This window comes from Nannospalax galili, unplaced genomic scaffold (genome assembly GCF_000622305.1).
Source record: "Nannospalax galili isolate Female #2095 unplaced genomic scaffold, S.galili_v1.0 scaffold197, whole genome shotgun sequence".
NCBI lineage: Eukaryota > Metazoa > Chordata > Mammalia > Rodentia > Spalacidae > Nannospalax > Nannospalax galili.
This window is the reverse complement of record NW_008339846.1, coordinates 755399-771878: the sequence shown is the minus strand read 5'-3', so window position 1 is coordinate 771878 and position 16480 is coordinate 755399. Positions and strand designations below refer to the sequence as shown.

The 16480-nt window shown below is 46.4% G+C and overlaps 1 protein-coding gene across 1 annotated transcript in view; it reads right to left on the bottom strand.

The window, feature by feature from the left end:
- Ice1 (interactor of little elongation complex ELL subunit 1) overlaps window positions 1-16480 on the bottom strand; it is a gene marked incomplete at its 5' end in the record, with an annotated part of 53684 nt that extends 37204 nt beyond the window's left edge. The window contains 7 exons of the mRNA XM_029564254.1: window positions 31-68; window positions 932-1008; window positions 2869-2980; window positions 3640-3658; window positions 6109-6143; window positions 6547-6605; window positions 16469-16480. Coding sequence (XP_029420114.1) covers window positions 31-68; window positions 932-1008; window positions 2869-2980; window positions 3640-3658; window positions 6109-6143; window positions 6547-6605; window positions 16469-16480 — 352 coding nt within the window. The remainder of the gene's footprint in view (window positions 1-30; window positions 69-931; window positions 1009-2868; window positions 2981-3639; window positions 3659-6108; window positions 6144-6546; window positions 6606-16468) is intronic.

Sequence of the window (16480 nt, the reverse complement as noted above, 5' to 3'; positions counted from 1 at the left end):
AGCCCGCACAGCCCATGGCCGTCCACTCACCCTCCAGCTTCTTCACCTTGGCCTCTAGTTTCTTCTTCCTAATAATAAAGTCTGGTTAGTCAGGGGGCAAAAGACAGCATTACCAGAAAAAAAACAAACTCGTTTTTAGTTAGCTTTATCTAACTTTCATTCTCCAGTGCATGGACAACTGGGTTCATTCACGATCGTTCTCATAGTAAAATGAGCCCAGGAAAGAAACTACCCCATTTAACGTGGAATACTTCTAAAGTGGACTTTTAGAAAACATACAACAGGCCTCCTGCAGAGTACCTGCTACACCCAGGCCCTCCCCTCCAGGACAGTGATGGCATCTTTGAGCAGGATGCAGATGTTGGCCCCTGGTCAGGAGCATGCTCGGTATGAGAGGGAAACAGTGGGCAGAGACCTTCTATGTTTTAAGATGGGTTTTGGAAAGTAAGGAAGTTAGGCCTCTGATCATTGCTAAGTCACACCCACAGCCAACAGTTGGACATACGGCCTGGCATATGCTTTGTGAACGGGAAGGAGGGATCACACCTCAATGTAACCAGCAGATGCTTGTAACGGCCAGTTTCATTAATAAGGACAATGGTGGCCCTTTAATACGACCTACCAGAGCAGATGACACCTGTCAAATACAGATAACAAAGACAGGGGCCATAACTCTCTGCACACAAAAGCACAGGTGCAAGCTCACACATGCAGAGACATTAGGGCTTGGGACCGCCTACGCAGTCCTTCTGTAAGAGATGCCCTCTTTATGACCCACGAGCAGTGGATGAGACCACGGTGGAGACCAGCTACGGCAGCACAGCTAACCCATTAGTGTCCACGATGCACGCACGTAAGTAGAGACACCACGATGTACGAACTTTGTAGGTTTAAAAACGAAATTCCTATTTCTCTGGTTTAAAGCACTTACTGAGCGTCACTTCTCAAGCATTCCTCTTTCACACGAGCATATTCCTGATGAGTGTTCTGATATAACTTTAGAGAACTCTAGAAAGGAAACAAATATTGCTTTAATAAGCTAAATTTTCCTGTGTGACAGCAAGTCGTCAGCTGTGAGCAGAATGAGTGAGCAGGTCGTCAGAGGGGAATTCTGAACATTTTAATGCATATGGCCAGACAGAGTTAACAGTATAATCAGACAGAGGTGTACAACTTCACATACTAATTTTAAAGCAATTCCAAATCTTCAAATCAACTAGTTTTAATGCCAGGCACGATGACACATGTCTTTAATCTCAGGACTCTGGAAGCTGAGGCAGGCAGATCTCTAAGACCCCAGCTAGCCTGGTTTACACAGTTAAGTTCCAGGCCAGCTGAGGCTACCCAGTCTCAAAAAAGCAAAAAAGGTTCAAATATCAAATAGCTAATGTTTTCATCTCAGCCAATTAAAATCCAACACAACCTAAGGAAAATCAGAGCTTAGATTTATTAGCGGTCATTACTACTATGGTAAACCATGAAACAAACCATCAGGCAATATTAACCGGGGCACAGATACCCTGTAGCTACTTAGGCCTGGAAGACACCCTGTCCAGTACACTCTGTGTGTGGCATTTATAAAACTTCATGAGTTCTTTAGAAATGAAGAGTCTGACGACTAGACAGGATAACTTATTTCTTCAAGTCCCGGTCACTGAGTGACTAATTAGAGTCTACCACTGAAGTCTACTTCCAAGGTTCACACTTCCTCTTGAGCATGCAACAGATGTTACAGAACCAGGGGTAGATATACCCCAACTCTATGACTGCTTCTGTTTGATCTCCATGCATACCTAATAAAGAGCTTACAGAAATAGGAACACTGATAGGTACTGTTAAGGTACATGAGAAGCCAGGTAACTACACACCCTACTAAAGCCACACTGACAGGAAGACCAGAAGGCAGCAATCTCTCCTGGAAGGACCCAGAGGGGACATAGGATGGGAGAGTGCCCTGACAGCACCATCTTTGCTCAGGCAGTCACCTATCTACGACCTCGGAAGCCTCTATCTGTGAAGTGTACAACACACTCTTAAGATTCCTGTAAGGAGTGTTCCAAAATGTATACAGAAAAGCCTGTTGACAGCATTTTAGGCTGTCTTACAGGGACTTGACTTTTGAAAAAGAGAGCCTCCATGTAAACATATCAGTTTCCTATCTGAAGTGCATGTCTTCTCCCAAGACTCCATCTTGATGAAGTAAAGGAAATGACCTAAAACTCACCTGTAATAACAGGTGACATGTGACTGAAGGATGCACTCTGTGGACCTCAGCAACACTAAGAAACCACAAAGGACTAAGCATGATTATAAAAAAGAATAGACTTTTAAAAAGATCACTCTAAGCTGTCAGGATCATTCAAATTGATTGGCTCATAGATGATGAGAGCAGGTTCCTCAAAGGACAAGTGGACTCTTACCAGAGCAGAAGCTCCCGAGTACTGAGCCCAGCCCATGGTGGCCGTGGGTGGACAACACCACTGAAGGAATCAGTTTCTCCCACACTCTCTCACACAACAATTCACCTACCTCTAAGTTTGAGTATTTGCATGTTATTCCCCATGTAAGACAAGAAGAATTTAAAAAGAATTAATGCAGAGTACATAAAAACCATGAAATTTCACAGCTTTTAGTTTTCTCTACTCATCTCAAAATACATAAGGAAATGCGGTATTCAAGACCTAATAAATCAGGGCAAATCTGCTATCCACCAGGTTAAGGCTATCTATGGGCAATAACACTTAAAAGGTTTGACTGGCATTTGCTCCCCATTAACACATAAAAAGTTCCTGCAGTCCAATTAACAAGCGGCTGAGCCAGTCCTAACATACCAACCATAAACCTCTGTAGGAAAACAGCTTCGGGTACCTTTTTCTCTTCCAGCTCTGCTTTTAAAGAGTCCAGTTCTTCCTGACACTTTTGCAGAGGAGAAATCTTTTGGAGCATCTGTTCCACTTGGTGATGTAGCATGCTATTCTCTCTAAAAATGGACAAGGCATAGACCAAAAGTGGCTAGAGTGAGTTATCAAGTCTGTAATTTGGAACAAAAGACTCCTTAAATGCAGTCTATTTACACTAACATAATCGTACAGCTTCTTATTTTAGGCATAGCAAACATTTTAATAAAGCCGTATCAAAAAGCAACTTGTGAAACAAGTTCAACAGAGCTCCTGGAGAGGCTGCCCAACACCTGAACTTCCAACCCTGAGAGCTCACCCCTGTTTATCCAATTAAGTGATATACAATCAGGTATATAACCACATTTTGACTTTTAAGTCATAACTTTAGTTACAGCATAAAACATTACAATTTTATCAGTTTTATTTTGTCAAAAACATGATACAAACAACACTGAACAGTCCAATCCCTGTGGACACAGTGCTGGGAGCACTGCCTAGCTCAAGGGTAATGTGGTCACGAAAGTTCTGTAAGTCACTAAAACATGGACCCAGGCTACAGTTTGAACCCTAACAACAAGCTCCTTTAGTGATCTGCCAGGAAAAGCAAATCTGACTCTAATATGAACGTCCAAAGCACAGCTACAGTCCAGGCAGGTTTCCTGAGTCTGGGCTACGTGTCCACCTGGACTCAGGGACCCAAGCAGCTACCACCACCAGCTATGGAAATGAGGCGGCTCACCTTCTGGCAAACTGCAGCTGTAAAGTTTGTTAAAGAAAACACCAGAATCTTCTGATCCTTATCTGGAAACAAAGTTCACTTTACAGCTCATCTTTAGTGAAAGGCATTTGATGTGCACAGGCTAGACCATCAATCTAGCCAAGGTTCAAGTTTCCATCTCTTAATACAGTGGGAAGTCCACTGGTTGTTCCTACATACCACTACAGGGTCTCCAGTCAAAATACCGATTTCCCTAAATGAAGTCTTGAATAAACACATGATTTATTAGCATTAAATTACAATAAAGACTAATGCAACATGTAACTGAAAGAACACACTTTGGGGATCTCTGCACACATCAGAACACCCCAGAGGTGCCCTTCACTCCTCAAATACCCCAGACAACGAGAGTTTTGCATTTACACAGCATCTGACTTCAAGGTCAGGCAGCGTATTCTTTCTCATTCATGCTACCTTCCAGCAATGACTGAGGAACAGAAGCTCCAGGAACAGGGTAAGCGGGTTCCCATCCTTCACACAGAGGGGAGGGTAAAAAATGGTCGAATTAAACACAAAGTGTGGGGCTGGAGACGTGGCTCAGCGGTTGAGAGCAATGGCTGGTCTTGCAGAAGATGTGTGTTCGAATTCCAGCATCCACATGGAAGCTAATGACCATCCATAACTCCAGTTCCAGGTGATCTAATGTCCTCGTCTGTCTTCCGTGGGCACTGCATGACATGGGTACACTTACACACATGCAGGCAAAACACTCATACACATAAAATAAATTTAAAAAGAGTAAGGGGCTGAAAACACCATCTAGTCATATTACAGTTACTGGAGACAGCTTTTCCAGAAAAGTCTGCTACCTCAGCAGCAGAACTAGAAACTAGGAAGAACGCCACAGCAAGCCCATAGCACTGGCACTCCAGGTACGGGAGAGGTTCCTTTGTGAGGTATAACTAATACATATTTGGGTCAAATGCCAAGATGTTTTAAGAACATATTATTTGTAGTTGAGATCAAATATCCTATCACAGAAGGAATCTCTGTACTTCAAAAAACACTGAAAAGTTTTATCTGTTTCAAAGAACTCTTCTGACACTGGAGACAGGGCTCAGTGGGTAAGAACATGAGCTGCTGTCACAGAGCACTTGGTTTAGTTGCCAGCTCCCACACCGGGCAGCTCACAATGGCGTGTGACTCCAGCTCCAAGGGACCTGACACCCTCTTCTGAGTTCCAGGGATACCTGCACTCACATGCATATACCCATACATATACACATATTTAGTAAGTGTATTTTTTACAAAAGAATTTTTCTGATCATTTCTATTTAATTTTTTGTAGGAAAGTTTTAGAAGAGTAGACCAATAATTTTCTTGCCTGATTACAAATGTAATTACCTCACAAAGTTTACATTATTTCCCCCAAAGTGATACAATGATCGATACTCTCCTAATATTGGGCCTTCCTGTCTATTTTGCTATTTTGCTAACAGTAGTTGCAATAATTATTTCTATACAACTCTGATAATTAACTGAACTGTTACTCTTATAGTCCTGTTGTATTTATAGCTAAAGGAATTGATAGTTTCAACAAATAAATCACCAGAGGAAATTTCCAATGACCTCTATTTTTAATGTAAAATTCAGCTTTTAAAAGTTACTGACACAAATTATATATAATAGGAGCTCAAATATTTTGTGACCCCATACAAGTTCAAGTGCCATAAATACTGTTCAACCACACTTCAAATTCCCATCTGAGTTCAGCACCTGTGATCACAGGGTCTGCTGCAACACTGAACACGTATCAAAGATTCTGTGAGCCTCTATACATGTACACATGCTGACTTTTGTGGATGAGATGTTATGTTCCTATGAGAGAGATTGAAATCAAAGCATGTGGCCTCCCCACGGAACGATCAGTTAGACAATCCCTCTTCTAGCCACTGAAACAGTATTCAGTTGATGTCGACTACAGTAGAGGAGCCTGCTCATCGCTTTGGAATAAATGGTCACTTTAAACCTGAGAACTGTTTTCTGAATGTGCCAGACCTGTGCTGTGAATACAAAATGGCATGACTTGTATGATTCTTGGACACACACATTAATTCTCTACGAAAGTCATAAAAATAAAGACCAAGTTCCTAATTCTTGAATTTTCCTGTAGCTACTTTTTGCAGATTCAAAAACAACATTCGGCAAGCACTGTGCAGTCCCAGTTATTTCTAAATCTGGCACATCCCCTGAGCTGTCACATCCCCAGTACACTTGAGGAAAACTCACCCGTTCAAGAAGCTTGAGACCCTAAGAAAATCAGAACTAGGAACAGAAAACATTTGTCATTACACACCCATCCCTAGTACTGTGTGTGAGAAGGGCTCCCATTGGACCAACAGATACTGCCTTCTGAAAGTGACAACCTACAAAGACCCCACTGGCTCTGCCAGGTGCCAACACAAGTAAATGCTGAACTGGAAAGGATATCATCACATTTCTTCTGGTATTCTGTCAGTAGGTTACTGCAACAAAGAGAAGAATTAGGCTATAGTAATATGCATTGCCTTGATTCCCCCAAAACATTGCACTGATATATGAGCTTTTAATTTGAAATCCCTCTGATCCATCTTGGCCTATTCATAGGACTATTACAGAATATTTAAAAATGAATCTCACATCATAGATGGACAGTATCATGGAAATTTGATACCTAGCATACGGAACATTTTTAGACAAAAAATAGTTTTTAAAATCCAAATGAGCAAAAACAAAGGCCCGTGAGCCACTGAACGAGAAGATCCAGGCTCTGAGGGTTATCTTACCTAAACCACTTAGCCCATTCTAGGGGCTTCAAGCCACCACCCGCTTGAGCCAGCTGGCCAGATGGACAAGGTTCTTCCAGACACTTGCATATGATATACTTACTCCGTGTTAATAATTTTCTGTTTCAAGGTGATCAATGCTTCAACATATTCATTTAAGTTCTGAAAGAGAAAAAGCTGCTGTTGGTCATTCCCTACCTGTACTTCGTCCACGCTTTATCACCCTGAACCAAGTTCTATGACAGAAAGACCAGCACTGGCTCCCAGCACAGCAGATCCATGCAGCCCTCTTCAGATTCTGTCTGAAGGCGGCTGCAGCCCTGGCTCTCCCTTCATTACCATGGGACCAATAATGCTCCTGCAACAGGCAGTAACTTTAAAGATGCTCCATGGTGTGCGCCCAATCCAAATGGAGTATTAGCCTGGCATCCCCCAGGGACTAACAATTAGCAGCCTTCACTTGCATTGTCTCTGAAAGGATTTGAGACTGCCCAAAACAACACAGAAACTAACAGAAAAACACAGCTCTATGGGGTTCTTGGGATCAGATTCAGGTCATCAGGCTAGTGTAAAAAGTACCTTTACCCAAGGAGCCATCTCCCCAGTCCCTCACTAACGTTTCTTAGTGATACTGAGAAATGTGCCCAATGGCTTCTAGACACCCTCCCCCTTTACAGCTGTTTAGTAGATCATCTGCTTGCTAGTGTGGCTGCACTTCTCAGCCACTTTCTTTGGTGCACAGCAGCCTCTCAGCAAACATACATGTACACACACTTGCTGATTGATCATCAAGTGTATGCACACAGACAACCACAAGTGTTTATTCACACAGCTGACCATGTCTTTGTGTTAAGCCTTTGTTTCCAGAAACACATTAGCAGGTTCTATCTTACAGCTCATGAGAACTATCTTATCACTTTGGCATCTGCATGCTTCTATCATCTCTGTGTCTAACTTCTGGGACTTACTCTGATATATCTGAAAACATATTGAACAGGCAGCACATGGGCTTATCAATAGGTTAGAATACTCAGCTTTCCATACTTCAAAGCACTTACTTCTCACTAAGCAACCTCCACACGAGCCACAGGGACCCTGGGCACAGAGAGAATCACCTCACAGGACAACACTGCTACCTTTCCAGGTGCACAAAGTTCCTTAAGTTATACACCAGAGCATAAATTGCCATGCATTTTGCATTTCACATTTCTACAGGGCACCGAACAGTACACAGCTGAAACCAACCTGAGAGTCTTGAGGCAGCTGCAGCACATGCAAAAGGCAAAGGGCCCCTAGTACAAGTGAGTCTGGCATGTGCATCAGCAGGAAGAAAATACAAGACCATAAACTCAGTTCACAGATGAACAACCTGCAACATCTCCTCTGCATCGAGAAAATGCAATTTCAGACAACAGACTTACTCATCAGTCCAAACTCAGAGCACGGGTGAAGGTGCTGGGGAGCTTCCAGTTTTGAACCCTCCAGTGGGAGCGCCCCACACCTCTGCTGAGATGGCCTTCCAAAGCCACTTCTACTGCCGTCCCCTGAGTGAACACCGGCTTCAATGTTCCTCTGACATGTCCTAATTGGGTCTTACTTCTGTGAAGGGATATGACTGATTTGTACTTGTTGACGGCCACAGACTTTTCATTTTACAACGTCACTTAAAGACAATTTGTGAAGTAGAATGCATGCAAAGTAAATTCAAGAGTATTAACAATTTACCCACAGATTCTCTGGGATATTTCTGTGACAACTATAGCAGGGCCCCATGACAGTGGCGCCTCCCTTACTGTCCCCTCTGTTCTCTTCTGCACTAAGGCTTCAGCACAACACTGGAGGGAGCAGCAGGCATCCCTGTCTTCACTGAGAACAAAGCCAGTCTGTCTCCTTCAATCGTGCCCTGAAACATCTATCTGGACTTTGCAAAAGCTTCCAGCACATATGAGCACTACGGTCTGGGAAGTCAATTTAGGCCTCTGTTCAGTTTAAACATGTGCGTTTCTTTCTCTTTTCCCTTTTGATCTCCATTTCTAAGTGGTACGTCTGCACTTTTTGTGCTCTGTCCAATACTCCTAATGTCATACATGACTCAAGAAATCAGGCAGATACTCTCTCTTACTAGTGAGGTAAGGTGAGGCATGGTGAGCCATGACTAGTAGTCTGCTTGCAAAGAGCTGCTGCTCATGGTGTCAGTGGCTGACAAATCTGCCCTGCCCCTACCCCCACCCAAGACATGCTGCAGTCACAACCCCTAACCTCCCACTTGGTACCCCACCCTCAGAATGACCCTCCTTGGAAACAAGGTCTCTGGAGATGTGATCAGAACACATTAGTGAACTCTAATTCAGATTTCTGATTAGAAAGGGGAGAAACATGCTGTTTGTATCCCTTTTGAAACTACCGAGGAATGTTTTCTTTATACAGAAGGTAAAATAAGGCTGAAAAACGATAAAGTCAAAGGGAGAGGAGAGGAGAAGGGAGAGCCGCTCCACGCCTACCGCAAAACCTCAAGCTCACAGTCGGTGATGTTTCCTCTGAGAGAGGTCAAGGAGGGTTGAACTCAAATGAGAACCAGTTGCTAGCTTTCTGCCAAGCCTTAGACCCCCCAACCCCAGCTTCCCACCATGCCTGGGGCGATAGGGTTCCTCCAGCATCCAGCCAAAAGCTGCCTTCCTAAGGTGTCACTGGGATGCCATGTGCACCTGGGTGAAGCAACCCTGAGCACAACCAGCCGAGACTGAATGCCAGGGCCTTGCTGCAAAGATCCTGGACAGAGGGACCCCTAGTCTCTATCCTCAGGAAAAATGGAGGTAAGATCTAAGAGTTGAGACGAGCTGCTCTTCCATCAATAAATAACTCATCACATCATCACACAATGACGTCCAGGAGCCCAGCAAACTCGGTTTCTAGCCAGTGTATCTGCCGGTTCTTAATGAACCAAAGATTTCCAAACACAAGGCCTCAGCTGCAGTGGAAGGAGGGAGACCAGATCAGGCAAGAGTGAAGTGAACAGAACCGAAGAGGAAAGCTCGGACACTTACTACCATCATCTGACACACTGGTGAAGCCATGTTTCAAGGGACACCCAGAGCGCTCGGAAAATCAAGCCCAGAAAGACCCACTGGCTTCCTCTCCAGACATCTTTGCTCGGAGAGGTTTTGCAAACACGTGAAAAGGGCCTGCCAAGACAGCAAGAGAGTGGGAAAATGAGGCGGGGGGCAGAAGATGCAGAGGAACAGAACCAGGGAAAGCAAAAGGGCCCTGCTTACAGCACGGGAGATCGTGGACACAGCAGTGGCAAACATGGGGGTGGGGGGCACAGGGACGAGATCAGGGGGTGGGTTCTGAGATAGTGAACCTCTCCTGTCTGGAACCTGTGCCAACCGTCCTGCCTCAGCCTTCAGACTGCTGGGATTACAGGCTCCTGTCACTACGCCATCTTTTCCAAAGCATTTTTATACCAAGCTGATGACAGGAAACACAGTCTGAGTAACGCACTGAAATCCTGTCTGAAACTGAAGGGCTTCTCCTTTTTCTTCTCATTCACTTTCCGGTTCCTTCCTGCTCCATCTGTAGTCTTCCCTGCCTGGCTTCCACATGCCACTCTGTAATATCAAGTACTACGCCAGAGACAAACTAACCTCACCACAGTGCCATACGAATCTGGATGACAAATTCCTGTTCCCTTTCTGACCAAGACTGGGGCAGACATGTACCCTGCACATGCCTCAGCATTCTGCTTTCAGAGAGGGAAACAGGAAAGCAGAGACCAACAGAGGGCACGCCATCTGACTGCCGGCGTTCGGTCAGTTCGATCTCTAACAGAGGGCACGCCATCTGATTGCCGGCGTTCAGTCAGTTCGATCTCTAACAGAGGGCACGCCATCTGATTGCCGGTGTTCAGTCAGTTCGATCTCTAACAGAGGGCACGCCATCTGATTGCTGGTGTTCAGTCAGTTCGATCTCTAACAGAGGGCACGCCATCTGACTGCCGGCGTTCAGTCAGTTCGATCTCTGGGAAGCAACAAGTGCTCAAGGAGACTCTTAGAATTGACAATTTCAATAAGACAATTACTGTGATAGCTAATCTTCATGGTCAACTTGACTAGATCTGGGTTCACCTAGATGTGCCCCAGGGTGTGTCTGTGAGGGCATCAGAGAGGGTGAACTGAGGCAAGACCCACTCTGAACACGGGCAGCACCACTTCATGAGCAAAAGTCCCATGCTGAAGAAGGAGACAGCAAGCTGAGCGAACAGTAACATTTCTCTCTCAGCTTCCTGACCTAGGACCTGATGTGATCAGCTGCCTCACACTCCCGTGCTACGTGTTCCCCACAGGGGACTGTATCCCCTCAACCACAAGTCAAAATAAAATCTTCCATTAGCTGTTGACAAGTTTTCTGTCACAATAATGAGAAAATTAACTAAAGTACAACCATCAAACAAGGCTTGGTGGCCTATGCCTGTAATCCCAGAACTTGGGAGGTAAAAGCCAAAAGATCAGGAGTTCAAGGTCATCCTCAGCGACACAGTGAATTCCACAGGCTAGGATACATGATACTGTCTTAACAAAAATTATTAATTAGGACAAACAAGAAACCATGCAGGAAACAGCCCAATGTCAATCCCAAGCACAGACCTTCACCCTTCCAGGACAGGGGAGGGGTCATAGGTGCAGTCAGGGGCAAGAAAGCAGCAGCCTCACCTTTCAGTGCTAGAAATCTCCATGTTTACAACTGAAAACCAAGCAAGGCATTCACTATTTAAAGTTCATTATAAAACATACATAATGCAGGTAGTTAAAAGTGACTTCTCCCAGGAAGGGAGGATGGGAAGGGCTGCAGGCTGACTCACACAATGCATAGTTGTCCCTCTCAACCACCACACAGAGTTCTGACTTGGGGAAAACCTCACAAATCACAGATCGGCATGCTAGGAGGGAAGCAAGGACCTCACAGTCACCCACTCCAGGCCTGCCTGACACTATTTCCCAAGACCCAGTTGCACGTCAGATGCATTTTGTCAGATACCCTATCATCTCTGGTCAGACACTGCAAAGTCCCCAGGTAAACATTCTTTTTTTATCTCCTCTTCCAATCTAGGTTCAAATGTCATTTACACCGTTTGAAATGAAGCTCTCTCAAGAATGAGACTGGCAGAGTATGAATGGGGGAGGGTATCTTGGGTCCCTTCTGACCCACACTGACAGATGCAAGTGGGACTCAATACTGACCAAAGTCTAGGCAGAGAACTCTCCTCCACCTCAGAAATGTTACGGTGGTTTCTTTTTTGAATGTTAATTCTGGATTTACTGTGTGTGTGAATGTCTGCCTGTATGTATGTAAGTGCACCACATGCATGCAATGCCTATGGTGGCCAGAAGAGGGCATCAGATGCTCAGGAACTGGAGTTAGGGATGGTTGTTGGCTGCCACGTGGGTGCTGGGAACTGAACCCAGGTAAAGTGCAGCCCATGCTCTTAACCTCTGAGCATCTCTCCAGCCTAGTGTGGTCTGAACACTGCTTCTCTCTCGGGAGTCCTGATTTCTTCTGGAGCTTCTATGCTTGGGAGACCCTCATGTGACATGCTCACAAGCACATCTCCTGCTTGGGGAATGTCTGCATAGTCTTGTGGGTTGGACACCATGAATGTAAGAAGACCAGAGTCTTAAGTGTTCCATATTCCAAACAGACCTAGGGAGTTCAAAGGGACTCCGGGTGCAGTGCCGCCAGCTGAGAGTCTGGATGCACCATCTAACTACTACCACCTTCTGTGTCTTTGCCACCTAGACGATTTCTTCAGGCTACACAGTGCTCCTCACACAGTTCTCCTGGCAGCCCGTTTTCTCACATGGGGCTTTCTTTCCATTTACTCCCGTTTCAATTTCATCTATGCAGCATGGCCCAAACACCATAAATACTGCTGCCCAGGGCCTCTCTCTCTCTGGCTGAGCACTTGGTGTGGAGGGACTTGAAAGGACAGTGTTGGACAGCAGCAGGCAGGAGAAAGAGCAGGTAAGCAGCATGGCTGGGAGGAGGGTGACACTGAGCAAGTGAGGCAAGCAGATGGCACAGCAGACCAGCGCACACAGGACAGCAGAGAACACTCATGAGACAAGGAGATGCCAGGCATCAGTCCTGTGTCCACAGGCTCCATGTCACCAAGTTCAACTGGCACAGATGAAATCTGGCAAAAGTTGGGCATGGTGACAGAGATCTTTAATCCCAGCACTCAGGCAGCAGAGGCAGGGGGATCACTGTGAGATCAAGGCCATCCTGGGATGGTTTACATGGCGAGGTCCAGGCCAGCTAAGGCTACACAATGAGAACCTGACTCTTTGTCTCTCTCTGAAGAGACCTATATGTGTATGTGTGTGTATGTGTGTGTGTGTGTGTATGAAAATTTTTTCTGGACTGAACAGACAGACTTTCCTATCACTAAGCAATAAAGTATAACAGCTATTAATATTTATACAGCATTTGTGCTGTATTGGGTAAAACAGGTAATGGAGCTAATTTGGAGAACAGGAGGTGTGCACACGTAAAAAACACAGGAGTTTATCTACCTGCACATCCGTTACACCTGGGGGAAGGACTTGACGTCTTCAGCCCACCAGGAGTCTTTGGCCCCAGCACTGCAGGGAGTGCAGCAGAGCCACAGCAGGCCTAAGTACTTTGTAGGAAACCTGCTTACCCGGAAAGGCTTTTGCCTGGAATTGGAAACAGATTTCCAGAAGGTTCCCTCCTAACATCCCCTAAACTGATGAGAGTGCCTAATGTGCTCAAAATGCAATGGTTTATTTTTGGCACCTGCGCGTCTTTCCAGAGTCTGGGATTCGGGTATGTGCGAGACAGAGGGCACCCATGTGACCAGGCCCCAGCGAAAGAGCCAAACATCAAATCTCTGTCTTCCCTGCTGAAACCACTCCAACCACTGAAGAAGTTCAGCGTGCTCCTGTGACTCCACTGAAGACTCCGGGAGCTCAGGCCCGCCTTTCCTCACCTGGTACCTTCCCCCTTCGCTGACTGCTGACTTCCTCTAATGGACCAAGCCTACAAGTACAACTATGCACCGAGTGCTCGGAGTGCAGCTAAGGACTTACAGGACCCAGGCAGGGACTTGGGGAACCCTAAAAAGTAGGACATCTGTCCTTGCCAAACTCTCCTGAAGAATGAGAGGGTCTACCTTCAAACTTGCACAAACATGGAAAACAGAAAATGAGGCTGAAAAGCCAGGACAAAGGGAGAGCACTCACCTGCGAGGCACTTCAGCCAGAAGGGGAAAAAAGCCTTTATTCTTGGACTAGGAAACAAATCCAAAGGGGCCCTGGGATTACACTGAACCTGAGGCATTAAGGCGTGGGGCTACAGGCTGACTGTGCTGCAAGGGGCAGGCCTGCTCTGCCACCATCTCTGATGGTCCAGGCTGTCTTCTTCAAAGACCACTTACCCTGCAGAGCAGCTGGATTTCCTCAGACACTGGTAGTTTTCAGTTTATGAGACACGACATACGCCTTTTTCTTTCTCACCCCTCCCCCCAAACTTTCAGCCCAAGAACGCAGTGCCTAAACTAAACTGCCTCTTCTTTCCTTCCCTAGTACAAGATTCTATTTCACAAATCTTAAATGGGCTATAAATGCCCAGTCAAACACTACTGTAAAACGTCAGCCCCACACTTCCAATACCCTTTCCACCCTGCCTTGCTCATCCTTCCTTCCTCCACCAGTCTGTAGTTGTAAATCTTGGTACCTCCTAGTTGCAACAAGACAGCCACCCTCTGTGGTCAGCTTCTCCAGTTCAGAACCTTTCCCTCCACTGCCATTCCCAGGGTCTTCAATCTCTACAGGCTATCATTAGCATAATACCTTACCCTCAGCTTAGGTACCCACCAAGGGCACCCCTGCACCCTACACCCAATACTCCTATACTCCGCACCATGCACCCCACACCAGTGACTTCTACTATAAACTGTGCTTTGATGTGCTTACTGACAAAAGCCTCCATCTCTCCTTAACACAGAAGCCCTAACCATGCCGTCATCTGCCAGAGACCCATCTTCCCAGAGACACGGCTCAGAGCCGAAATCCCTGAAGCCCCAATGGAGCAGCCAGCAGGCCTCCTGCATTCAGTGTTGGTTGCTTCCACACCTCTATGGCAACTAAGCAGGTGTGAGCAAGCCAAAGCACGATTATTTATGATCTTTCCCCTTAAAGAAATACTCGGAGACTTGGCAGTGGTTCTGGGTGCCAACAGCGGTGCTGTGGCATGGAGGAAAGCCCTTGGGAGGCAAAGGCAGCAACTTCTAGGCCACAGGTTAAAAAGGCTCTTACAGTCAAGGCAATTAAAGGGCGGGTGGGGGGATGTAAAGGTGGTGGAGCCAAGAGAAGCAGTTGACAGACTGAACACAGGCTGTCAGAGCAGAAAGAGGAAGGCCCCAATTTCTGGCCTAAGCAACCTGAAGGTCTTAAGGCCACTGCTGACTTCACTATCAGGGGACTCCTACTAGGAGACAGGAAGGCAGCTCTGAGGGCGGAATAGTACAGTTCTCAAAACCATCCTGTGCAGACACTTCGAATGACTCGGTGCCCAGTCAGAGGAGCCCATACAGTGGTACATGCAGCTCACACAGTTAGCACCCCTGTTCCCTTTCCAAACTCAAACTCTGAGCATTCCGTGTGCACTCTGACCTCACAGGCCCTCTGGCTCTTCCAAGCACACCAGGCAATCACCCACTCCAAGCCTTGAGCCTTTCACTTTTCCAAAGAAATCAACTGAACTCATTTTCTTTGCTCAAATGTAACTTCCTCAGAACCCCCTAAACCCTAACAGTCACTGGACCGACTCTTTCCCTCCTAGTTTCCACTCTACCATTAACATATATACATGTGTAACTAATGTACAGAACACCTATCACTGTAATCTAACACAGCTTTTGTCTTTTCCCTACACTGCAGTACGTAAAGCAGCAGAAGCTCCAAGTTTTTGATTTTTGAGTGAATGGACTGGCTCAGATAAGTACAGTTTAAGATTCAGGAGCATCAGGAGCACACCACTTGAAATCTCGAAATTTGAGGGGGACGCTTCACACCAACACAATGCAGTCTGACTCAACTTTCCACCTGGACTGCCAGCTTATTTCCTATCTCGTGTTCCCAACATGTAGAATGTCAATCAGTTCAGAGATACCCAACGTTATCTATCACAGCTCAGTCTGCATCCCCTTCGGATTTCATTGCACCGACCATGCCCGCTCCACAGACTCCAGTCCAAACCCCAGCTCTTTCGCACGACAGAAACCATCCCACCCGTGAAGAGGTTCTTCTCAATAAACCTCTTTTGCCATTGCCTCAAAAACACCCTGGCCACCTCAACATCCTCGTCGCAATACCTAACCTACCAAGTCTTACTGACGTCCACCTGGTTCACAATGTCCACAGTGCGGAGCAGGAAGGGGATGAGGCGATTGGAGGAAAGGCTGAGTTTCATTTTTAACGCTGATGGACGTTAAGTGGGGCTCAGAGAATGGCGCTGCTCGGGGAGTCGTGGGGACTATTTTCACACACACACACACCCACACAAGACGCGGGAGCCAAGCAATCGTGAGAACAAAGCATGGTACTGTAACAAGCTTCCTCCCTTATTCACTCTTAACACACTTTAATCAGGCAATTACGTTATTTGACCAAATCAACTATTCGATTTCCCTGAAAATAAGCTTGACACTGCAGACAATAGGCGTCAGCTGAAATGCGGCCTCAGAATCCTGCAGCTACCCAGATGTGCATGCGATCCTGCCTCCAATCACACAAGCTCGGCAAGGCCAAGCAGAGGACACCGTCACCCACCCCTGCGCTGCAGCCCGAGCTGGGCCCTCGCAGGCCCGCAGAGCACGCCCACCGCTCCCCCGCCGCCCGGGGAGTGCGCCGCGGGCCTAACAAAGCCCGGGAACCGCCCCCGACCCCGGGACTCGTACGGCGCGGCCCCGCGGAGCGCGCGTGCACGGCCCCCGGTCACCCGCGCACCTGCTGCAGCGA